The sequence below is a fragment of the Callorhinchus milii genome, unplaced genomic scaffold (assembly GCF_018977255.1).
Source record: "Callorhinchus milii isolate IMCB2004 unplaced genomic scaffold, IMCB_Cmil_1.0 Scaffold1, whole genome shotgun sequence".
Classification (NCBI taxonomy): domain Eukaryota; kingdom Metazoa; phylum Chordata; class Chondrichthyes; order Chimaeriformes; family Callorhinchidae; genus Callorhinchus; species Callorhinchus milii.
This window is the reverse complement of record NW_024704742.1, coordinates 138,505,837-138,531,152: the sequence shown is the minus strand read 5'-3', so window position 1 is coordinate 138,531,152 and position 25,316 is coordinate 138,505,837. Positions and strand designations below refer to the sequence as shown.

Here is a 25,316-nt window from a genome sequence, read left to right as displayed (position 1 = left end):
AATAACGACAGCTTCCGCGTCTCGGTAAGTGAGTTCTCTCTCTCTCTCTCTCTCTCTCTCCCCCGACTCTCCTTCCCCCCGAGACTGTCAAACGCTTCCTGTTTCAAGGTCCTCTTAATAGCTTCCTCACTGGGGTTGGGCTGCGTCTCGGAGCATCTCGCTCATTCCATCGCTCTCTCGTTCGCTCGCTAGCGGCTCAGCCGACCGGCACTGTGAGAGGATATTGTGGTCAACTCGCCTGAGAGAGAGAGAGAGAGAGAGAGAGCGGAGGAAGAGGAGAGAGAGAGCGCGGAGTGCGGCTCAGTCTCATCCACTCTCACTTTCCTCTCTGTGACTGAGACACCGGTTGGCTTTCTGCGTAGCCCTACCCAAGGTAACCTGATTAAGTCTCTTACTCTGAACACTGTGGAGGTGGGGAGGGGGGGAGAGGTTAGGGGGAGAGGGGGGAGGTTAGGGGAAGAGGGGGAGGGAGTTTCTATGGATGTTAATCGTTGAAACTCAACCTTCTCCTCGCCCGCACTTTCACTTCCCTGCCCCAGTCCATCCCGATCTCTGCCCTCCCCCGACCTCACCGTCCTCACCGGTCAGTGGTTACCGCCCTCACATCACGCGCCCGGCCATCAGAGGGCGTTTCAGCCATCCTGCCCCCGCACTCTGGAACTCCATCCCGGAGTCCCTCCTCCTCTCCCCCTGCACCTCTCCCCCTTCTTCTTTCCCCCCCATCCCCCCTCTCCCCCTGCGCTTCACCCCCTTCTCTCCTTCCTCCCCACCTTTAAAATCCACCTTAAGTGTGCAGCCCTGTAGCTCAGTGGTTAGAGCAAGCGAGAGGACCCGGGTTTGATTCTCGAGCAAAACGCTGGGCAAGTTCCCTTACTCCACGCACCCGTTTGCCTGACAGTGAGTAGGAGCCTGGGGTAGTCGATTGGCGGATCACCTTCTGGGATAATAATCCTTTTTAAAAAGTTTGCTTACAAACGAGTGAGTGATCTAACCACTAAACTACAGGAATCCGCACAGGAGGTGAGGAGGTGTCAGGGAGTGGATGGGTTTGCACATGAGGCTGAGGAGCTTGAGATCATTCTGCCGGGAGCCAGGGGAGCTTGGCGAGGGCTGGGGTGATGGGGGGGATGGAGTTCGGTGTGGGTGAGGACGTGGGCGATGTTTTGGATGAGTTGTGGACGTCAAGCGAGGGGAGACGGGGAGGGAGAAAGCTGGGAAAGTCTGGACGAGCTAAATGTCTCAACGTTTCTAGGCGCTAAAAGAGCAAATTGAAAATACAACTGATTGCCAGAAATTCAAGCAGCGAAGCTACAAATATTCCATTTAAATTTCACCCCCACCTTGTCCACACCCGGTCTCTCAGCCCCACAAGCCATAGACATTCACAGACAGAGCGAGGCCATTCGGCTTGTCGTGCCTGTGCCTGTGCCGCCTCTCTGCCACAGCTATAAAACCATATTCCTCCACTTACACAGCACTTTATCACATTGTCCAGAGGTCTCAAAGCACTTCGCGGAATATTCTGTAAAGTGTAGTGACTGTGTATTTTGTGGCCGTAACACAGCCATTTGCGCACAGTGACGTCCCACAAACAGTCGTGGATTGAGTGACCAAATTATTATCATTTTGGAAGGGATTTTTATCCCCGGAAAAGTGATCCGCCAATTGACTAACAACCAGGTTCCTACTTATCTCTGGTGATCAGAGGTGTGGGGAGTAAGGAAATTTGCCCAACGTTTCGCCCTGCCCGGGAATCAAACCCGGGTGAAATCAGAGGCAGGTTTTCATCCAAAGGCCAGTGGGAATCTGGAACTCTCTCTCTCTCTTTCACCCTCTCCCAAAAGGCTGTGGATTATGTCTGGATCTATTCACATTGTCCAGCCTGAGGTGGAGAGATGTTTGTTAGGTCGGGGGACCCAGGGAAATGGGGAAAAGGGGGTAATTGGAGTTGATCAGCCATGATCTTATAGAATGGCGGAACAGGCTGGAAGGGCTGAATGGCCTGCTCCTGTTCCTAGGTTCCTAATTCCCCACTGTATAAAGAAACACTTCCTGGTGTCTGTCCTGACATTGCCCCTTCTCTGACCCTGTGACGTCTCGTCCTGACGGTTGATGAGTGGAAGTTCCCCTTAACTGCTAATGTCACAGAGAGACTGTTCCTGAGTTTGGTTTGGTATCTTCGTGTTCGATACATCATCTGTAACTCCAAACCACTTCAGAGTGCTTCACAGGGAATTGCGGTCACGTGTAGTGACGGGGTTCAATCTGGGGGATTGTCGGCCAGGACACAGGGAGAGAGAAACTTCCTTCTCTTGGGGCTGTAGCTCAGGGGTTAGAGCCCTCACCTCACAAGCGAGAGGAACTGGTCCGATTCCCAGACTGGGCAAAATATTAGGCAAGTTACCTTACTCCACACGTCTCTATTTACTAAGCCGTAACTAGGAATCCGGTTGTTCCGGGGGTAATAATCCCTTCAAAAAATAAAAAAAATACACTTTCAAAAATGATAATTTGGTCACTCGATCCACGGCTGTTTGTGGGACTCTGCTGTGCCCAGTTGACTGGTGTGTTTCGCCCACAAAATACACAGTCACTACACTTTACAACATACTCTGCGCCGTGTTTTGAAACATCTCGAAGACGTGATCAGGCGCTATATGAAACGCAAGGATTATTATTTTTATCCGACGTTAACACACAGAAATCTATGCCGGATTAACTCAGAACCTCCGACAATGCGGCGTTATCTCTCTCTCTCTCTCCCCCCAGCGCTGCGCAAGCGTCAGTCTGGACTGTGAGCTCAGAGTCCCTTATGTGGGGCTCGAACCCACAACATGGCAGATGATTCCAGGGATGAGGGACTACAATTATGTGGAGAGACGAGAGAGGTTATTCCCCTCAGAGCAGAGAAGTTTAAAGGGAGACTTAATAGAGAGGTTCAAAATTATGAGGGGTTTTGAAAGAGTAAATAGGGAGAAACTGTTTCCAGTGGCAATGGGTCGGTAACCAGGTGACACCGATTCAGGATAATGGCCAAAAGAACCAGAGGGGAGACGAGGAGATTTTTTTTTACCCAGAGAGTTGTTACGGTCTGGAATACACTGCCTGAAAGGCTGGGGGAGTGGGACTAGTTGGGGTAAGAGTGGGGGAGTGGGACTAGTTGGGGTAAGAGCGGGGGAGTGGGACTAGTTGGGGTAAGAGCGGGGGAGTGGGACTAGTTGGGGTAAGAGCGGGGGAGTGGGACTAGTTGGGGAAAGAGTGGGGGAGTGGGACTAGTTGGGGTAAGAGCGGGGGAGTGGGACTAGTTGGGGTAAGAGCGGGGGAGTGGGACTAGTTGGGGTAAGAGCGGGGGAGTGGGACTAGTTGGGGTAAGAGTGGGGGAGTGGGACTAGTTGGGGTAAGAGCGGGAGAGTGGGACTAGTTGGGGTAAGAGCGGGGGAGTGGGACTAGTTGGGGTAAGAGCGGGGGAGTGGGACTAGTTGGGGTAAGAGTGGGGGAGTGGGACTAGTTGGGGAAAGAGTGGGAGAGTGGGACTAGTTGGGGTAAGGGCGGAGGAGTGGGACTAGTTGGGGTAAAAGCGGGAGAGTGGGACTAGTTGGGGTAAGAGCGGGGGAGTGGGACTAGTTGGGGTAAGAGCGGGGGAGTGGGACTAGTTGGGGTAAGAGCGGGAGAGTGGGACTAGTTGGGGTAAGAGTGGGGGAGTGGGACTAGTTGGGGTAAGAGTGAGGGAGTGGGACTAGTTGGGGTAAGAGTGGGGGAGTGGGACTAGTTGGGGTAAGAGTGGGGGAGTGGGACTAGTTGGGGTAAGAGTGGGAGAGTGGGACTAGTTGGGGTAAGAGCAGGGGAGTGGGAATAGTTGGGGAAAGAGTGAGGGAGTGGGACTAGTTGGGGTAAGAGTGGGGGAGTGGGATTGGTTACAAAGAGCCGACGCAGGTTCGATGGACCGAATGGTCTCCTTCAGATTCTGTGACCTCGTGACTCAGGAGGGGAGAGCGCGAGCGACTGAGCCCCAAGTGAAGCCTCCCCCTGGCTCTCCGCCTGACCTGGGGTTCTTGCGGAGCAAGTGCAGAGCAGGAAGTGTGCTTTCACACCGGTGGGGGTGGGGTGGGGGGGGTGACTTGCTGGGTGTCTGCGCGCACACACGCGCACACGCACACATCGCTCGCTGGCGTATGTGTTTGAAGCGCTCTGACCACGGCTCAGGAAGTCACAGTCAGACAGGAAGCGGAGAAGGTTGGGGCTGCGGGGGAGACCGATCCTGGGGGCTCGTTGTTGTTCGCTGGCCGTGCGTCAGTCTGATCGACGTTCCCTGTTCCCTGTTGCCTGGTACTCGCTCAGTCACTGTTCCTCTCTCTCTCTCTCTCTCTCTCTCTCGCAGAATGCCAAGTCTGACGTCAAGGCCCTGATGGCGAAGTTTGGCTCGAAGCCCCCGGGGGAGGAGGTGGCTTCTGCTGTAGGCCCGCGGATGCTCAGACCCATTCCTCATTCCTCCCTCCAAGCTGTCAAGACTTCGGTAGCCAGTCGGGCAGCCGGCTTCGAGAGCACAGCTACCCCCAAGCCCTCGGGGTTGAAGCCCACCCTATCGTTCAGCGAGCACTCTGGCTCGGCCGGGCCTAAACCCAACCCACCATGGGTGTCCTTTCCGAAGCCCGGGACAACTGCAAGGACCCAAACCGAGGGCCTGACTCCCCAAAAGGAGGCCAAACCGAGTTTCGTGAAGCCGGGCGTTGGGACAAAGTCCTTGGTCAGTGCGTTCAGCGTCCAGGCGGGGGAGGAGAAGCCAGTCATCCCCAAGCCCCTGGTCGGGCTGAAGGCCGTGACAGAGACCCGGGATTTGCAGAAGGAGAACGAGAGCCGCTTCACGAAGCCCCCGCCATTCGCCAAACCCCTCAATCCCGGCAACAGCTACGAGAAGCCGGCCTTCCCCAAGCCCTCAGGCCTCAAGCCCAGCCTGGGGGACAGGTCTACCTTCCCCAAGCCCGGGCCGAAGCCTGGGGCTGAGTCTGTGGCTGGGCACAAGGACAGTGTGGAGAAGGCAGCGAATGAGGATGGGGCTGTCGGGCGTTTCCCCCTCAGGCCGGTGAAGCAGATCTCGGGCCAAGGCCTCAAACCCACCACTTTCCTGCAGAAACCCAAAGCTGAGGAGCACAGCACAGCCCCCCCCAGCATCCGGCCCAAACCCAAAGGCCAATTCCTGGCCAAACGTCAGAGTATGGAGGACAGTGAGGAGGGGAAGGGCCTGGATACACCGAAGAGGAAACCTCTCCCCGCGACCTGGACCCTCGGACCTCCACCCCAAAAGCCCAGCCGCCCGCCCTCCATCAACCTGGACAAATTTAAACAGCAACAGGACAGGCAACCGGCAATCCCACCAGGTACTCACTTTCCGCTCCCCCACTGGAGCTCTCTCTCTACTCTAACCCCATTCCCTGCTCTCTCTCTCTCTCTCTCTCTCCATCGTGTCTGTGCTGGGGCTCGCTCCTCTTTTCAGAGTTGTACATTCAATACCAGACAAAGAGAAATTTCCATGCGTAGGTGACATACTGGAACTTCCAGTTTGGTTTAGAGACACTTGAGCTACGATGATGGGTTTCCATGTGTGTCAGACACCCGGCTGGTCACGGTGATGGGTTTGTGTGTGTGTCAGACACCCGGCTGGTCACGGTGATGGGTTTGTGTGTGTGTCAGACACCCGGCTGGTCACGGTGATGGGTTTGTGTGTGTGTCAGACACCCGGCTGGTCACGGTGATGGGTTTGTGTGTGTGTCAGACACCCGGCTGGTCACGGTGATGGGTTTCCATGTGTGTCAGACACCCGGCTGGTCACGGTGATGGGTTTGTGTGTGTGTCAGACACCCGGCTGGTCACGGTGATGGAGTTGTGTGTGTCAAGACACCCGTTGGTCACGGTGATGGGTCTTTGTGTGTGTCAGACACCGGTTGGTCACGGTGACGGGTTTGTGTGTGTGTGTGTGTGTCAGACACCTGGCTGGTCACGGTGACAGGTTTGTGTGTGTGTCAGACACCCGGCTGATCAAAAAACAAAGTCCTTTTCTCCCTCGCTCTGATGGTACCTCCAGTTAAGATGCTCAGCCTCTAGTTAAGATGCTCTCTCTCCTCTCCTCTCCTCGCCCCTTCTCTCCTCTCCTCCCTGCTCACTATCCCCATCTCTGTGAATTGCTTCAGGACATTATCCAACATGAATAGTTTAGTATTTGTGCAAGTTATCGTTTGAGTGGTGAGAGGGAGAAGTGTGTGTGGGTGTCTGTCTGATTTAGATATGAGTGTGAGAGTTAAAGTGTACACAAATACACACACAGTGAAAGAGGGCAAGGGTGTCTGTGAGTGTGTTAAAGTCCACCCATGCATGCGGCGAGAGCTTCACAGAATATATTGTAAAGTGTAGTGACTGTATTTTGTGGGTGCAATGCGGCAGCCAATTGCACACAGCAGTTTCCCACAGAGCACTCCCCTCACAAGCAAGAAGACCTGGGATCGATTCCCGGGCAGGGCGCAACCTTGGGCAAGTAAATTATTACGGAATAATTATGAATTATTAATAACTCAATCTGCGACTGTTTGTGGGACACTGCTGTGCGCAATTAGCTGCTGAGATTCGCCCACAAAATACAGTAAATTCACTTTACAGTATATTCTGTGAAGCACTTTGAGACGTCCTGAAGACGTGATGATAATAATCCTTGCACTTGATTCGAGACGGCTCAAAGCGCTTCACAGAATACACTGTAAAGTGGATTGACTGTGCATTTTGTGGGCAAAATTATGAGGTACCATATCAAATGCAGGGATTATTATTATTATCATTGTTGTCAGAGACGCCATCCTTCAGATAATACATTAAACCGGATTCCTGTCTGTGCCCTGTTCAGGTGGACGTTAAACATCTTGCAGCCCTATGGGAAAAGGGAAAAGAGTCTCTCTCTCTCTCCTGGCTGACAGATAAAATTTTTGTTTAATTCCCAGCTGTTTGTGTCATGTTGTGCGTGACAAATAGTTGCTGCAATTGCCGGTAAAACAAGTCCCTATCGGCAGCAAGTGTTTGTGAGATGCTGTGAGATGATAAAGATCAAGTTCTTTCTTCTATTGTTGGTGCATTGTGAGCTGCGAATAAGGGTGTGATCCGATCTGGAAAGGAAATAAAGATTAAAGAGTTCTATTGGGTGTCGTTCTGGGCTCAGGCAGTTTCTGGGCCAGGGGTAGGGTGTCCATTTGCCAGTCTCTCTCTCACTCTCTCACTCCAGCCGAAGCGTGACTCCGTGCAGATAGACAGGGAGGGGAAGTTTGCAGAATGAGCAGAGAAGCTACCGCCTCTGCTGGCTCCTGTTTCAGGTCCTTCAAACCGCACGCAACAGAGAAGCTTTCCATCAACGCTATTATTAACATAATAATAATAATAATAATCCGTGCATTTGATATAGCGTCTTATCACGTCTTCGAGACGTCTCAAACTGCGTTGTGCAAGCATCGCAATCACAACCCAGCGCCCCTCATTCAGGACACCGTCCCAGAGCGCTTGACGCTGGCGGAGTGCGACACCGAGCCGGGAGGAGGGGGAGGTGACCGCAGGCACGATCGAAGAGAAAGGGCTTCAGGCACGACCTGAAGATGGGTAAAGAGGGGACGAGGTGGAGGGATAGGGGGAGAGTGTTCCAGGGTTTTGGGCTGTTAGTGGCTGAAAGCGAGACCACCGATGGTAGAATGGAGGGCACAAGGGACATACCGGAGGCTGGAGCCAGTCGAGCGGAGGCAGCGGGTAGTAGGTTGGGCGGGCAAGCAGGTCGGAGAGGGAGGGAGGGCAGGACATGAAGGGTTTGAAGATGAGTGTGAGGATCTTGAAATTGAGTGCGAGTTCTACGTGTGAGTTGCTGTGAAGTGTGTTGAGATGTTTATACTTGATAGAGGCTGGAGACCGAGGTTAGTTTCCTTTGAGTGGAATCACATGTGATTCAGATGTAAAATAATGAAGGAATTCATAGGTTTAGAGAGTGATTTCTAGCAGCGCTAGAATCCACGCCTGATTCAAGGAATCTGCCCTAAAAATAAACTGGTGGAGCAGGTTGAAGGGCAGAATGGCCTCCTGTTCCTAGGTTCCCCACCCTGGCCCGGCTCCACTGGCTCCCCATCCCCCAGAGCATAGAGTTCAAAGGCATGATCGAAGAGAAGGGTCTTGAGGCCGGCCTTGAAGGAGGCGAGGGAGGAAGCGAGGCGAAGGGACCGTGGGATGGAGTTCCAGAGTGTGGGGGCAGAGTGGCTGAAAGCCCGGTCACCGATGGTAGGGCGGGAGACATGGAGTAGCCGGAGCCCGATAAACGGAGGGAGTGGGCAGGTTGGTAGGGAGTCAGCAGGTCAGAGAGGTAGTAGGGGGCGAGGCCATGGATGGCCTTAAAGGTGAGGACGAGGATCGTGAATTCAATCCTCTGGGGGATGGGGAGCCAGTGGAGTCGGGCGAGGGGGGGAGTGATGGGGTCACGGAGTCTGGTGCCCGAGAGCACACGAGCTGCAGAGTTCTGGATGATCTGTAGATTGTGAAGGGAAGAGGTGGGAAGGCCGATGAGGAGGGAGTTCCCCTAATCGAGCCTTGAGGTGACGAATGCGTGGTGAGGGTTTCGGCAGCCGAGGGCTGAGGCAGTGGCGGAGTCTGGCAATGCTGCTAATCCCATATCAACCCGTTCGCTCCCACCACTCAGCAGCTCTGGCATATTCCACGTCACCCGCCCAGCCCACACTCTCTCCTCCCTGTGGCTTCTGTGAAATCTTTGAGCTGTTTATCCGGGTGGTGTGTGGAGGGTGGGGGGTGCGGTGTTAGGGGGGTGGGGGAGGGACGTAAGAATTTTCTAAGACTATAAAAAGACTACGGTCCATCCAGTTCACGTTCCACCTTCCTGGCCGTCACTTGCCATGTCGTATCCCAAACTATATATTGTGGAGGATCCTGAGTCAGAGCAATTTGTTGCCATAAATGATTCACCCGGTTTCAGGGGTGGTGAAGGGGGTGGATGGAGGAAGAGGGCTGGAACTGGGGAGACGCACGCACACTCACACAGAGGCAGTGCTAGGTTGCGGTGTGTGAGGACTGATTGCGGAGCCGGTGCAGTGAGGCTGGAGGAGAAAGTGTTGACGGAGCATTTCCTCAGCTGGAAACCATGGCTTGGCGAGGCGAGGCTTAGCGAAGTGAGGCGAGAGTTGAAGCAGCCCACTGCACTGTTATAAATACCCTGTCCGCCTGCTATTTGGATCAGAGCGTGTGTCTCGTCTTGAACGCAGGCTTGGTTGAGCTGTGCAGTGTCTCACACGTAAAGAAAGCTAATGTGAAGGTGAGGAGCCCGCCTGAAACTGAAAGCTGCTTTTCTGCAACAAGAACCAGCTTCCAAAACCACCCTTTGCTCAGCTCTGTGTACAGAAATACTTCCTGGGGTCTGGTCAAAACTTCCCCTCTCCATTTCTGGCGCTGTGTACGGAGAGTTCTGAGTTTACTTTCGCTATCCCTGTTGTGTCCGGTATACCTTCATATAATCCTGTGGAGTCCTGTCGCTCAGTGGTTAGGGCCCTCGCCTCGCAAGTGAGAGGACCTGGGTTTGATTCCTATTCGACCATATTTATGGTCAACTCCCCTCCCCTCCCCTCCCCCCACCACCACCCTCTCCCGGCTGTAAATATGGATGTGGCAAACAGCTATGAAGCAATGAGCACTTTGTCTGGGCAATCGTTGGTCAGGACACAGGGACACAGGGAGAGAAAAACTCCCTTCTCTTTTGCAATTGTTTCCTGGGATTGTTAACAAATTCACATTAGCTTTGATATCTGCACAGATATCCGAAAAGCAGTGATCTGCAGGAGTCTGAGTGGCACTGATTGAGCCAGGATTGGGCACAGTGGGCCGAATGGTCTTCTTCTGTGCCTTTGAAGGCCTCTGGTTGTGTAATCCTGAACAGGCGGGCGGGCTGGCACTCAGCCTGGGACAACAACAACACATCACATTTACGCAGCGCCTTTCACGTCAGGAGGACGTCCCAAGGCGCTGGACAGTCACGGATTTTGGACCCGAGCTGGGGGTTAGGATCAGGAGGAGTGAAGGACAGGGAAGGTAGGGGTAGGAGGGTGGCTGAAGGGCTGGTCAAAGAGGAGGGTCTTGAGATGGGTCCTGAAGGAGGCCAGGGAGGGAGCGAGAGGAAGGGACCGTGGGATGGAGTTCCAGAGGATGGGGGCAGAGAGGCTGAAGGCCCGACGGTGGGTAGCAGGGCGGGCGAGGGATGTGGAGCAGGCCAGAGGCTGCTGAGTGGAGGGAGGGGACAGGTTGATATGGTTCCAATTCCCAGCCGTCACGTGGGCTGTGAAGCCACAGCCTTTGTGGACAGAGGAGCTGATAGTCGTATTGATAAAATAGAGAGAGGAAGGAAGTGATTGGACCTGGGACATACCGGTGCTGAGAGAGAGTGAGTGGATGTGGTGTCGAGGTCAGTGTCACGTGCCACTTGTGAGAGTCGCTGCACAGCTGAGCTGTCCTCAGAGACTTCAGGAGCCCAGCCAAGCCGCTCAACAACTTCCTTTATTACACTCAGGTTTCAGCTACAGTTACTCAGGCAGAACAGATGCATTTAGTCACCGGCGTGGAGCTCAGCGGGCACCAGCCTGCTCCGTGCCCCCCGCCCCGACCGGACCAACATCAGCAGCAAACGTACAGCCATTCCATCCCCTCCCACTCTCCCAAAAGCCATCTCAAGCTCCCCTGGGCCTCCAGTGGGGGGAGAGAGGGAGGGAATGGGGTTGGACTAGAGAGCGACAGTGGGGGAGCGAGGACGATGGGGTGAATGTCCTGCTGAGCTGTCATTATGTTGAGGCTCTGAGCTGCAGGATGTTGGGAAACTGACCTGACGGCAGTTATGACAGTTCCCAAATTTTACTTTATTCAAATCAGGAAGTGGAGAAGAGGAAGTAAACAATGCTGACATAACAGGGGGCGGACAGTGCCTGACTCTGCTCCACACACACTGTGCACACTCGCTCCCACAGTTAGTCTCCCGGCTTCACAACAGCTCCCGCTCACACAGTGTCTCTCACAGTGACCATCTCACAGCACTGACCATCTCACAGCAGGGAGGAGAGAAGGGAAGACGTCCCAAGGCGCTGGACAGTCAGAGATTTGGACCCAAACTGGTGGGGGGGTGCGGCTTTGGGATCAGGAGGGTGGAGGGCAGGGAGGGAGGGTATAGGAGGGCGACTGAAGGCGCAGTTGAGGAGGAGGGTCTTGAGACGGGCCTTGAAGGAGGCGAGGGAGAGAACGAGGGGAAGGGACTGTGGGATGGAGTTCCAAAGGATGGGGGCAGAGAGGCTGAAGGCCCCACTGATGATGGTTGGGGGGGGGCGGGCAGGGTACATGGGGCAGGCCAGCACCTGCTGAGTGGAGGGAGCGGACAGGTTGATATGGGGTTAGCAGGTCACAGAGGTAGAGAGGGGCAGGGTCTGTTAAAGAGCCCGTAGCGCACATATACCCGGGAAGAGAGTTCCCCCCCTGGGTCCAGGCCAACAATCTCGCAAACAAATTCACTCAGTCGCTTCCTGGCTGTTTGTATGCTGTTGTGTGTTGTGTTGTGGTTTCCTACAAAACCCACAGTCACTACACGTTACAGTGAATGCTGTGAAGCGCTGTGAGACTTGCTGCTGATGTGAAAGGCACTGACTGTATTGAACGTGAGAATTATGTTGATAATATAATAATAATAATCCTTGCATTTGATATAGCGCTTTCACGTGGGGAGGACGTCCCAAAGCGCTTCACAGAACACACTGTAAAGTGAATTGACTGTATATTTGTGGGCGAACGCGGCAGCCAATTGCGCACAGCAATGTCCCACAAACAGTCGTAGATTGAAAATGACCAATTTATTATTGTTTTGGTTTTGGAGGGATTATTATTAGGCTCTGTGTGGAGTAAGGAAACTTGCCCAAGGTCTTGCCCTGACCCCCCGGGAATTGAACTCAGGTCCCTCACTTGCAAAGCGAGTGCTCTAACCACTGAGCTACAGGACTCTGATTCGGCGGTGTAAACAGGGAATTGTTGCCAAGTGACTGTGTGTTTGCAGTCATTTTACACACAGCGCTGGGGGAGGTGGGGAGTCCGCAAGCCGCCATGTTCCTGAGCGATTGATCCAGGGCGATTAGTTTGTTGGGCAGGAATCCCTCCCGTTTCCAACAGGGCCTTGGGATCCTCGTCCACCTAAACAGTCACAGATGAGACACTCCTTCGAGATGTTGCAAAGCGCTTCGCAGAATACAGTGTAAAGCGTAGTGACTGCATATTTTGTGGGCGAAACACTGCAGCCAATTGCGCACAGCAGCGTCCCACAAACAGCCGTGGATTGAGTGACCAAATTATTATTATTTATTTTGAAGGGATTATTACCCTCGGAAAAGTGATCCGCCAATCGACTAACAACCGGGTTCTTACTCACTGCTGGTAAACAGAGGCGTGTGTGTGGAGTGAGGAAACTTGCCCAACGTTTCACCCTGCCGGGAATCAAACCCAGGTCCTCTCGGTTGCGAGACGAGGGCTCTAACCACTGAGCTACAGACTGCAATGCAGCTCTCTTTCCCCCCCAGCGCTGTGCTGGAGTGTGAAAGACCCAGACGTGCGGGTTTGAACCTGGAGCTCAACGTTCTGACTCGGAGCTGAGAGCGCTACAAACTGAGTGGTGACTGTGAGAGCTGCCACCGTGCAGACAGATGTTGCATAGTGAAGTGATGTGAAGTGACGGGCGGTGGTGTGCGTGTGCATGGCGTGTTGGCGCCGGCCTGTCCCTGGTGCTGGTAAATAACGCAGATGAGTTGCTCTGGGCAATGTCAGCGGCTGGTCTCTCTGTGTTAGAAACTAGTGCTGAGCACACACAGGATACAGCTTAGCACACAGGAAAACCAGCAACCAACTTCTCCTCTGCTCACTTCCTCCTGAGCATAAGAACATCACCCAAATAGAGAGAGGCACACACACACACAAAGTGAGAGAGAGACGGAAAGTGAGAGAGACACACACACATACACAACAACAACTTGGATTTATATAGCGCCCTCCACGCCGGACGGCGTCTCAGAGCGCTTCATAGTAATGGATCCCGGGGCCGAACTGGGGGACAAGATAAATAGAGAGGCAGATAAAGGGAGACAGACAGACAGACATAAATAGAAGGACAGAGAGATACAAAAAGAGATGTACAGGTACTATAGATAAAGAAACACATAAGGATAGAAGAGAAACAGTAGAGAAAAATAGATACGGAGAAAGAGATCAGAGATAAAGAAAGACACAAAGATAGACAGAGAGATAAAGAGATAGATAGAGAGATAGAGAGAGAGATCTGAGCCGTGACCTCAGCTCAATCATAGACATTTACACACAGAAGGCGTCCATTCAGCCCATCGTGTCTGTGCACCATTTCAGCCCCATTTCCATGCTCTTCCCCCCTCTACCCCACTGCTCCGCCCTCCCCGCTACACTCCCTCCCCCCCCATCCCCGCCGCTACACCCCCCACTAACCCTCCCTACCCCTATAGTTTAGAATGATAATCTTTGCATTTGATATAGCGCCTGATCACCCCTCAAAGCGCTTCACAGAATATACTGCAAAGTGTAGTGACTGTATATTTTGTGGACAAACGCGGCAGCCAATTGCGCACAGCATTGTGGATTGAGTGACCAGATTATCGCAGGAAAAGTGATCTGCCTATCGACTAACAAACGGGTTCTTACTTATTGCTCGGTAACCAGAGGCGTGGAGTAAGGAAACTTGCCTAAGGTTTGGTCCTCTTCGCTTGCGAGGCGAGTGCTCTAACCACTGAGCTCCAGCACTCCACAGTTTAATCCTATTTATCTGGTTCCCTTTTGAAAGCTAATATTCTGCCTCAACCACTGTTCCTTGTGTCTCGTTAGCAGAGCTGGACAGTTTCCAGATGTGGCCTGACCACAGCTGGACACAGTACTTGGGAGCTGGACCTATTAATTCCATTGCAAGAGGTCATGTAGCTCAGTGGTCAAAGCACTTGTCTCGCAAGAGAGGACCTGGGTTCAATTCCCGGGCAGGGCGAAACGTTGAGCAAGTTTCCTTACAATAACAATAATAAAATTCCATGTGTAAAGCGCCTTTCACGTTGGGAAGATGTCCCAAAGTGCTGGACAGACAGAGTTATGGACCCGAGCTGGGGTCGGATCGGGATCGGCGAGGGTGGAGGGCAGGAAGGGAAGCAGGGAGATCGAAACCACAGTCGAAGAGGAGGGTCTTGAGATGGGTCTTGAAGGAGGCGAGAGAGGGGGTGAGACGGAGGGACTGTGGGATGGAGTCCACAGAGTGGCTGAAGGCCCATCCGCCAATAGAAGGCCGTTCAAGGTGCGGGACGTGAAGCAGGCTGGAATCCGCTGAGCAGAGGGAGCAAGCAGGATGGTAGGGGGGTAGGAGGTCACAGAGGTAGGGAGGAGCAAGACCATGGAGGGCTTTGAAAGTGAGGACCAGGATTTTGAACTGTATCCTCTGTGTGATGGGAAGCCAGTGGAGTTGGGCGAGGATGGGGGTGATAGGGTCAAGGAGCCTGGTGGGGGCGAGGATGGGGGTGATGGGGTCACGGAGCCTGGTGGGGGAGAGGACATGGGCTGCAGAGTTAGTTCTGGAGGATCTGCAGCCTATGGAGGGAGGAGTTGGGGGCCGACAAGCAGGGAGTTTGCATAGTCGAGCCTGGATATAATGAAAGCGTGTGTGAGGGTTTCTGTATATTCTGTGAAATGCTTTGAGATGTCCAGAAGACGTGATGAGGCACTATATTAGATGCCAGGACTATTATTAGTAGTCTTATTGGAGTCCTGCAGCTCAGTGGTTAGAGCACTCGCTTTGCAAGCGAGACACCTGGGTTCAATCCCAGACAGGGCCAAACCTCGGGCAAGTTTCCTTACTCCACACACCTAATAGTAATCCCTCCAAAAACAATAATAAATTGGTCACTTTCAATCCACGGCTGTTTGTGGGACACTGCAGTGTGCAATTGGCTGCCCCGTTTCACCCAAATATATACAGTCAATTCACTTTACAGTATATTCTGTGAAGCACTTTGAGACGTCGAGAAGACATGAAAAGCTCTATATCAAATGCAAGGATTAGTAGTATTATTATTATTGAGACCAGCCAGTGCTGTGTGCTCTCATGAAAGGCTAGCTTGATATCTCCACCCATATCTGCTCCCCCCACCACACACACACACTCACACACACACTCGCACACTTAGTCTCTGTGGTTAGGCCAATCATGCAACCATTCAGACCAGGACTGAACACTACAAAGATGACAAAACCCTCCGATGGATTCACAAACCCGCAAACCCACAAGATGAAATCAACTGATCATCACGTAAGCTCAAACCAACAAGGTGTCCTCTAGGGAGATACTTCGGGCAGCCCCTGCCCGCCTCACCACACCTAAGCAGTCAGTGCATTGGTCATCAGGATCCTGCTTTCCAAGTCATAAAAAAAACGAAATAAATTATAATAATTTGGTCACTCAATCCACGACTGGCTGTGGGACACCTGAGCACAGTTGACTGCTATGATTCGCCCCCAAAAAGTGCAGTCAATCCATTTTATAGTATATCCTGTGAAGCACTTTGAGATGTCTCAAAGTGATAAGGCGCTATATCAAATACAAGGACTATTATTATTGTGATAAGCCTGGGGTGTCACTCTTATGTCAGTAGCGGAAACGATAACTTACATAATGTAAAAACCATAACATATCAGGTCTCTCACAATCCTTTCGGGTGCTGGAGATGACGGTGTCTCATGGTGACTGACAACAACAACAAAATGACATGTGTAAAGCGCCTTTCATGTTGGGAGGACGTCCCAAGGCGCTGGACAGTCAGTGTTTCGGACCCAAGCTGGGGGTCACAATTGGGGAGGGTGGAGAGCAGGGGGGGAAGCAGAGTGATCAAAAGCACGGTCGAAGAGGAGGGTCGTGAGATGGGTCTTGAAGGTGGCGAGGGAGCGGGTGAGATGGAGGGACTGCAGCATGGAGTTCCAGAGGGTGGGGGCAGAGTGGCAGAAGGCCCACCTGCCAGTGGTGGGGCTGGCAAAGTGGCAGACATGAAGCAGACCAGAGGCCACTGAGCGGAGGGAGTGAGCAGGATGGTAGGGGGTTAGGAGGTCGAGGAGGTGGGGGGGAGAAAGACCATGGAGGGCTTTGAAGGTGAGAACCAGGATCTTGAACTGTATCCTCTGTATGATGCGAAGTCAGAAGAGTCGGGTGAGGATGGAGGTGATAGTGTCATGGAGCCTGCTGGGGGTGAGGATGGTGGTGATGCGGTCGGGGAGCCAGGTTGGGGTGAGGATGGGTTGATGGGGTCGGGTGGCTGGTGGGGGTGAGGATGGGGTGATGGGGTCGGGGAGCCTGGTGGGGGTGAGGAAGTGTGTGATGGGGTCGGGAAGCCTGGTGGGGGTGAGGATGGGGATGATGGGGTCGGGGAGCCGGTGGGGGTGAGGATGGGGGTGATGGGGTCGGGGAGCCTGGTGGGGGTGAGGATGGGGGTGATGGGTTCACAGAGCCTGGTGGGGGTGAGCTTGGGGGTGATGGGGTCGGGGAGCCGGTGGGGGTGAGGATGGGGGGGTGGGGGTCGGGGAGCCTGGTGGGGGTGAGGATGGGGGTGATGGGGTCGGGAGCCTGGTGGGGTGAGGATGGGGGTGATGGGGTTGGGGAGCCTGGTGGGGGTGAGGATGGGGGTGATGGGGTCGGGGAGCCTGGTGGGGTGAGAATGGGGGTGATGGGGCTGGGGAGCCTGGTGGGGTTGAGGATGGGGGTGATGGGTCCAGAGCCTGGTGGGGGTGAGCTTGGGGGTGATGGGGTCGGGGAGCCGGTGGGGGTGAGGATGGGGGTGATGGGGTCGGGGAGCCAGGTGGGGTGAGGATGGGGTGATGGAGTCGGGGAGCCTGGTGTGGGTGAGGATGGGTTTGATGAAGTCGGGGAGCCTGGTGGGTATGAGGATTGAAGTGATATAGTCGGGGAGCCTGATGGGGGTGAGGATGTGGGTGATGCGGTGAGGGACCCTGGTAGGGGTGATGATGGGGGTGATGGGGTGGGGGAGAGGACACGGGCTGCAGAGTTAGTTCGGGATGATCTGCAGTCTGTGGAGGGAGGAGTTGGGGGCCGACAAGGAGGGAGTTTGCATAGTGGAGTCTGGCTGTAATGGAGGTGTGTGTGAGGGTCTCGGGGGCTGTGGTGTGAGACGGTGGGGGAGTCGGGCCATGTTGCGGAGGTGGGGAAGGCAGAGCAGGTCATGGCACAAATTTGAGGTAGAAAAGATAGCTGAGGATCAAACCAGACCCCAAGGTTCCTGGACTGGCGCAGTGAGGGGGAGTGAGCCCCAGGGATGGTGATGCTGTCGGCGCCTGAGGTGAGGAGGCGCTGACGGGAGCCAATCAGGAGCCTCGGTCTTGTTGACTGTAGAAAGTTTGCCCTCATCCAGGACTTGACGTGTGACAGACATTCTGTCAGGACAGCAGTGGGTCCTGGAGTCAAGAGGGAGAGTTGGGTGTCATCCACATACATGTGGAAGTTGACCCCATGTCTGCAGATGACGTCACAAGAGGGAGCACATAGATGTTGAAGAGGAGGGAACCAAGGACAGAGCCCTGAGGAACACCGCCCGAGACAATCCGGGGACTAGAGGAGAAACCGTTTGAGGAGATGAAGTGGAGGCGGTGTGAGAGATTTGATCTGAACCAGTCAAGGACAAAACAGTGAAAGTTGAGATGAGAGGAGAGACTGTGGATGAGGATAGAGTGGTCAACAGCGTCGAAAACAGCAGAGAGGTCAAGGAGGACGAGGAGGCAGAGGGAGCCCTGGTCGCAGATGGACAGAATGTCATTTGTCACTTTGACCAGAGCTGTCTCTGTGCTGTGGGCGGCACGGAAACCCGATTGGAGGGGTTTGTGAAGGGAGTGACGGGAGAGGAAGGAACGAAGCTGAGAAGCAACAACTCGTTCCAGGACTTTGGAGAGGAAGGGGAGGTTGGAGATGGGGCAGTAGTTAGGGAGTGGAGAAGGGTTCAGGGAGGGTTTTTTAAGGAGTGATGACGGCCGTTTTTAAAGGGGTGGGAACAGCACCAGAGGACAGGGAGAGGTTTACGATGTCAGTGATCAGAGGGGAAGGAGGTGAAGCTGGGAGGTAAGGAGACAGATAGGGATGGGGTCGAGGGAGCAGGTGGTCGGTTTCATGCGGATTATAGTGGTGATGAGAGAGGAGGGGGAGACAGGTTCGGACTGAGTTGGTGACTGATGGTGACTAGATGGTAATTCACTCTGTGTTGCTATGTTGCAGCCTTTAACAAACTGGCTAATAAGCAGCCTCCGGCCCCGGCCCCGGCAGGACCCAGTCTGCCTCCCAGGCCACAGCCCGGGAAAGCTCCAGACAACACGTGAGTACCACAGGGAGGGCGAGGCCATTCAGCCCCTCAGCCTGTTCCACCTGTTTATTATATCAACAAAGGGGAGAAATTGGCAGAATTGTTTCCTAATGTGTTCCTTATCCTCTCCGACCTGCTTACCCCCACTCCACCACCCGCTGCCTCCACTCAGCTGACTCCATCCTATTTGTCCCTCATTCCCTCCGGTCCATCATCGGTGGTTTCGCTGTCAGCCACTACGCCCCGAAACTCTGGATCACTCTTCCTCTATCCCTCCACCTTGCCCCTTCCTTCCCCATTTTCAGATCACGCCTGAAGACCTTCCTCTTTGACAGTGCCTAAGGTCACCTCCCCCCGGCTCGGCATCGTGCTCCGCCACTGTCAAGCTCTGGGACACTACCCTGCAAGTTGTTGTTGTAAGGGATTGGTGTGGAGGCTGAGGAGTCGAGGGCTGGCTGTGTGTGTGTGTGTGTGTGGGTGTGTGAGTGTGGGGGTATGTGTGTGTGAGTGCGTGTCTGTGAGGGTGTGACGGTGTGTATGTATGTGGGTGTGTGTGGGTGTGTTTGAGGGTGTGTGTGGGTGTGTGTGAGAGTGTATGGGTGTGTGAGGGTGTGTAGGTGTGTGGGCTCAGTGTATTCCCATTGCATTACCCTTCTTCTTGCCCACAGGCTGCCGATGGACGAGGAGGATCAGAACTATGATGATGTCTCCCCAGCAGGACCCTTACCTCCCCCGCTCCCCCCACTGAAACTAGAAGGTATGCTCGGCCTCCTCACAGCTCCACTGTCTGACTGTGCTCTGAACGCCTCGTCTCACATTTCATAATAATAATCCTTGCATTTGATACAGCGCTTTATCACGCCTTCAAAGCGCTTCACAGCATACACTGTAAGGTGTAGTGACTGTATATTTTACGGGCAAAACACTACGCACAGCAGTGTCCCACAAACAGTCGTGGATTGAGTGACCAAATTATTATTTTTTTTGGAGGGATTATTACCCCGAAAAAGTGATCCGCCAATCGACTAACAACCGAGTTCCTACTGACTGCTGGTAAACAGAGGCGTGTGGGGTAAGGAAACTTGCCCAATGTTTTGCCCTGTCCAGGAATCAAACCCAAGTCCTTTCGCTTGCGGGGCGAGGGCTTCAACCAGTGAGCTACAGTACTCCGCAAGGTCTCCATGAGAGAGAGGGAGAAAAATAACAAAATAGAACTGGAAAGATAGAAAGCAACGGGAGGAGAGAGAAAAGGAAACAGAGAAAGAGAGAGAATAATGGAAGAAATGAGAAAGACACAGAGGGGGAAAGGGTGAGAGAGAAAACAGAGAGAGAGAGAGAAAGAGTGGGTTAGTTGTTGTGCTGACTATCTGAGTGTGTGTTTGAGCTCTCAGTTCAATGATCTGATTTGTACTTATTTACAATGTAATCACATTTATAATTACAGATCGCCAGAAACGGTCAAACTCTCCCGAAGAGGTGAGATTTTACATCAGATAATCCCTGTGATTCCATCTCCCCGGCCAGGTCTACAGCAACATAGAACATAGGAACAGGAGAGGCCATTCAGCCACTCCAGCCTGTTCCACCATAATCTTCGATCATGGCTGATCTGTACCTCAACTCCAATTACCCGCCTTTGCCCCATATCCCTGGATCCCCGACCTAACAAACATCTCTCCACCTCAGGCTGGACAATGTGAAAGGATCCAGTTATAATCCAAGGTCTTTTGGGGGGAGAGAGAGAGAGAGAGTTCCAGATTCCCATTGGCCTTTGGGTGAAAACCGGCCTCTGATTTCACTGCTAAATGTCCGGCTCTAATTTTAAGATGATGCCTTGTTCTGGATTCCTCACCAGAGGCAATAGTTTCTCTGTCGCTGCCTATCGAATCCCTTTATCATGGTACACACCTCAATCAGATCAGCCCTCAACCTTCTAACCTCAGGGAATACAGACCGAGTTAATACAACCTGTCCTCATAATTTAACCCTTTAAACCCCGGTATCATTCTGGTGAATCTGCTCTGCACCCCCTCCAAAGCTAATATATCCTTCCTGAGGTACAGTGCCCAAAATTCAATGCAGTTCACTGTATAACAAAGCCATGACAGAGAAACTCGCTGTATAACACACTCTGATAGAGATTCTGTGACTATCCTCCTTGGGGATGAGGTTAGCGGGGTCTCCTCGGAGCCGAACTGGCCCCAAGGTGACATGCCTGGCAATGGAATGTGGGAATCGAGCCAGGCCTCTGTGATGGTCTCCAGACCGTTTCCTGGGCCAAGCAGGTCTGCAGTATTCAGCTCTTGTGAGCAAAGCCCTAACGTTTGACATCGGAGAAGCTAAAGGTGATTAAACTGACGAAGATTAAAATGACACTTTTGTTTTCAGAACGAGGATTCCGGTGGAGAGATGTATGAGGATCTGGACAGCTACAGGTATAGCCTAATGTTTACCCTCTACCCCTTTACCCTTAAACCTTATTATCCACCTCAACAGACACAGACAGGGAGCTCGATGTGATGTCTCATCTGACGGATGGCCTCTGACATTGCAGTATTCCCCCAGCGCTGCATTGGAGCGTCGGCCCAGATGTGAGCTTAGTCTCTGATGTTGGGCTTGAACCCACAAACCTCCTGCTCCTGAGGCGAGAGTGTGAGCGACTAAACTATTATCCTGTGGTAGAGTTCTATTCAGGATTGCAGATTAACTGTGGATTGAAAGCATCAGCGACAACAACAACACATGACATTTACAGTGTCTTTCATGTCAGGAAGACATCCCAAAGCACTGGATAGTTAGAGATTTGGACCTGAGTTGGAGGTTGGGATCAGGAGGGGTGGATGGGCAGGGAGGGTGGGGGTAGGAGGGTGACCGAATGCGCAGTTGAAGAGGAGGGTCTTGAGATGTGCCTTGAAGGAGGCGAAGGAGGGTGTGAAGCAAAGGGACTGTGCGATGGAGTTCCAGAGGGTGGGGACAGAGAGGCTGAAGGCTCGAATGGCAATGATGGGGCGAACCAAGCAGGGGATGTGGAGCAAGCTGGAGCCTACTGAGCAGAGGGAGCGGACAGGTCGATATGGCGTTAGCAGGTCACAGAGGTAGGGAGGAGTGAGACACATTGCTATTAGAAAGCCTTTGATTGCTCTCGGCCACCTGCCCCTCTCGCAGGTCACGGAAGGACATCAAGGAAATGGAGAAGAAAAGAGAAAAGGATGACAGGAAGCGACAGGAACAGGAACGGAGAGAACAGAGAGAGAAAGAAAAGAAGGAACAGGACATTCGGAAGCGGTTTAAGGTAATGATTAATCCTGAACCATCACCAACTGCTTCAACGTTCCGAAGGGAATAGATAATGTAGATCATGATAAGCTGTTCTATCTCGTACTGAACTGTAGAACCAGGCAACACGGCCTGAGATTAATGGGGGTAAATTCAGAACAAATCTGCAGAGACACTACTTCAGGGAGTGAGTAATAAATGTATAGAACAGGCTCCCTAGGGAGACAGGTAGTGGAAGCAGAAAGTGTTGGTTGTTTCAAGAACAAATTAGATAGATATCCGCTGGAAAATAATATCTGGGGATATAATATATAGTTTGGAACACGACATGTCAAGCGGCTGCCAGGATGGTGGAGACCAACCTTGGTAGACCCCACCACACAAGTCCGCGTCAGGCTCCACTGGCTCCCAATCACTGAACGGATCAACTTCAAGATCCTCTCACTCATTTTCAAATCGCCCCTCCCTGCCTCCCCGACCTGCTCACCCCCCACTCCCCCCTCCGCTCGACTGCCTCCAGCCTCCTGTTTGTCCCTCATGCCCTCCGTTCCACCGTCGGTGGTCGTGCCCTCAGCCAGTACGCCCCGAAACTCTGGAACCCTCTCCCTCAATCCTTTTGCCTTACCCCCTCCCTCCCCACCTTCAAATCCCACTTAAAGCCCTTTTTTGGTCTTGCTTAAGGTCACCCCCACACCGGCTCAATGTCAGACTCCGCCACTGTCAAGCGCTCTGGAACTCTACCGTGCGTGAATGGCGCGATATAAATCCAAGTTGTTGTCATCTTTAGCCGCGCAAATGCTTATGCTATTATGCTGAGCTGGTCTCAATGCTCCTCGTGTCTCCAGCACACTAATGCACCATTCTAACTGTAGTTCAGCCCCATCCCTTTAATTCAACACCATTAGCATTATACCATTATAAAATCGTAGAATCTTACAGCACAGAAGGAGACCATTCGCCCCATTCCAGCACCTTGGGACATCCTCTCGACGTGAAAGATGTTATACAAGTGTAATTTTGTGTTGTGTTGTGCCTGTGCTGTCTCTTTGAAAGAGCTACAAACTAGTCCCACTCCCCCGCTCTTACCCCAATTAGTCCCACTGCCCCACTCTTACCCCAACTAATCCACTCCCCGCTCTTACCCCAACTAGTCCCACTCCCCCGCTCTTACCCCAACTAGTCCCACTCCCCCGCTCTTACCCCAACTAGTCCCACTCCCCCGCTCTTACCCCAACTAGTCCCACTCCCCCGCTCTTACCCCAACTAGTCCCACTCCCCCTCTCTTACCCCAACTAGTCCCACTCTTACCCCAACTAATCCACTCTCCGCTCTTAGCCCATTATACTACTAATGTTTCCTGTTTAAGTACCTACCTAATTCCCTTTTGAAAGCTATTATTGAATCTGCTTCCACCGGCCTTTCAAGCAGTGCATTCCAGACCGTAACAACTCTCTGGGTAAAAAAAAATTGTCTCCCTCCCCTCTGGTTCTTTTGCCAATTATCCTAAATCTGTGTCCTCTGGTTAACGACCCACCCGCCAGAGGAAACAGTTTCTCCCGAACTATTCTATCAAAACCCCTCATGATTTTGAACACCTCTATTAAATTTAATTTCCTGGTGTAATCAGGCACGTAGAGGAGGATGGAGAAAGATCTGGTGGATGGAATTGAAAGGATTAAGCTCTCTATGGAACCTCTCTGATGTGTTCCCAGACCTATCTCAGCATCTGCCAATGAAGTAGTAACAAGTGGATCAAACCACAACAGTTGACAACTCCCACTATGCCGGTATAGTGACTGAAGGTTCTGCCTTGGTGTGGGAAGGAGGAGCGAGCAGCAGCCTGGAGTGGGAAGTGCAGAGGGAGTGAGATCCTGGTGGGAAGTGAAGGTCAGGGTGTACATCTTGAAGTCAATCCACTTCAACAGAGTGAGCAAGGATGGCTCGGAGTGAAGGGAGGGTGGGAGGCTGAGTGAGAGATGAGAGCAAACAGGGTGAAGGGCCCTCTTCACCCGAAGCTCTCTGACAATCTTGTGAGAGTTGAAGAGAAGCATGGAGTCCCGTAGCTTAGTGGTTAGAGTGCTCGCCTCACAAATGAGAGGACCTGGGTTCAATTCCTGGGCAGGGCAAAACCTTAGGCAAGTTTCCAAAAAATGAATAAATAAATAAATTGGTCACTCAATCCATAAGTGTTTGTGGGACGCTGCTGTGCGCAATTGGCTGCTGCGTTTTTCCCTCAAAATAGTCAATCCACTTTACGATGTATCCCGTGAAGCTCTTTGAGACGTCTTAACGTGATAAGGTGCTGCATCAAATTATTAAGAAAGTCTTTGCTGTATTGAAGGTGGTGGGAGCAATTGAGGTGTTCCAGATGGTGAAAGCTTCGGTGGATTACAAGGGCGGGAAGAACGATTTATCCTTCAAACAGGGTGAAAACCTGGAGGTGATTCGCATCACGGATAACCCCGAGGGCAGGTGGCTGGCTCGGACAATGGATGGTTGCTGTAAGTATCTTGATGCTCCTCTATATCGCTTATTTATTCTAGGGGAGATGACTGTAAGCGCTCTCGAAGAGGAAGGTCTTCGGGTGTGATCCAAAGACAAGACAAGATGATAATAATAATCCTTGCATTTGATGGAGCGCCTTGTCGAGACATCTCTCGTGGAGTCCTGTAGCTTAGTGGTTAGAGCACGTGCCTCGCAAGCAAGAGGACAAAATTAAAAAAAGATATAATAATTTGGTTACTCAATCCACGACTGTTTGTGGGGACACTGTTGCGCGCAATTGGCCGCCGCGTTTCGCCCACAAAATATACAGTCGCTACACTTTGCGGTACATTCTGTGAAGCGCTTTGAGACGTCTCGAAGATGTGATAAGGTGCCATATCAAATGCGAGGATTATTATTATTATTATTATTATTATTATTATTAGTTGCAGTACCAGCACGGGCCTGATGGTGGCAATGTTACACAGCATACCCTCTGTGGCTCAGTGCTGCCCCCTGCAGCAGTCCAGTGGCTCTGCGGCTCATGACAAAGTCGCAGCGCAATTGGAAAGTGGCAAAATTTAGAATTAAAATCGATAGAGGGAACTTCGCAATACTTAGCACAAAAAAAGGGGAAGAGCTGAACCCCCATCGCTTCCCTCCCCCGCAATCGTGCAGAACTCCAGATGAACAAAATCAAACGTATTCAGCAAACACAAAACCCCTCAAAAAGCCCTTTTTTGTGGGCGAAACGCAACAGCCAATTGCCCACAGCAGTGACCCCCAAACAGTCTTGGATTAAGTGACCAAATTATTATTATTTTTTTTGAAGGGATTATTACCCCCAGAAATATGATCCGCCAATCGACTAACAACCGGGTTCCTCCTCACTGCTGGTAAACAGAGGTGTGTGGAGTAAGGAAACTTGCCCAATGTTGGGCCCCCCGCCCGGGAATCAAACCCAGGTCCTCTCGCTCGCTCGGCGAGGGCTCTAACCACTGAGCTACAGGTCTCTACAATATAGGGTTGGAACCCACAAACATCTAACCCAGAGGTGAGCGTCGGAGACGCAGACTGACACCCAAATGGACGCGGGTTTACTAGTTG

The 25,316-nt window shown here is 52.5% G+C and overlaps 2 protein-coding genes across 2 annotated transcripts in view; both read left to right on the top strand.

The window, feature by feature from the left end:
• LOC103172029 (DAB adaptor protein 2) overlaps window positions 1-192 on the top strand; it is a 34,536-nt gene extending 34,344 nt beyond the window's left edge. The window contains exon 14 of the mRNA XM_042332075.1: window positions 122-192. Coding sequence (XP_042188009.1) covers window positions 122-192 — 71 coding nt within the window. The remainder of the gene's footprint in view (window positions 1-121) is intronic.
• On the top strand, window positions 129-24,315 carry LOC103173046 (FYN-binding protein 1-like). The gene is made up of 8 exons (XM_042332071.1): window positions 129-373; window positions 4,379-5,375; window positions 18,365-18,461; window positions 19,118-19,206; window positions 19,894-19,925; window positions 20,838-20,884; window positions 21,615-21,741; window positions 24,067-24,315. Exons 2-8 carry the CDS (start codon window positions 4,406-4,408, stop codon window positions 24,313-24,315), a joined length of 1,611 nt encoding a protein of 536 aa, XP_042188005.1. The 5' UTR covers window positions 129-373; window positions 4,379-4,405.
• Window positions 24,316-25,316: the final 1,001 nt, after the last annotated feature.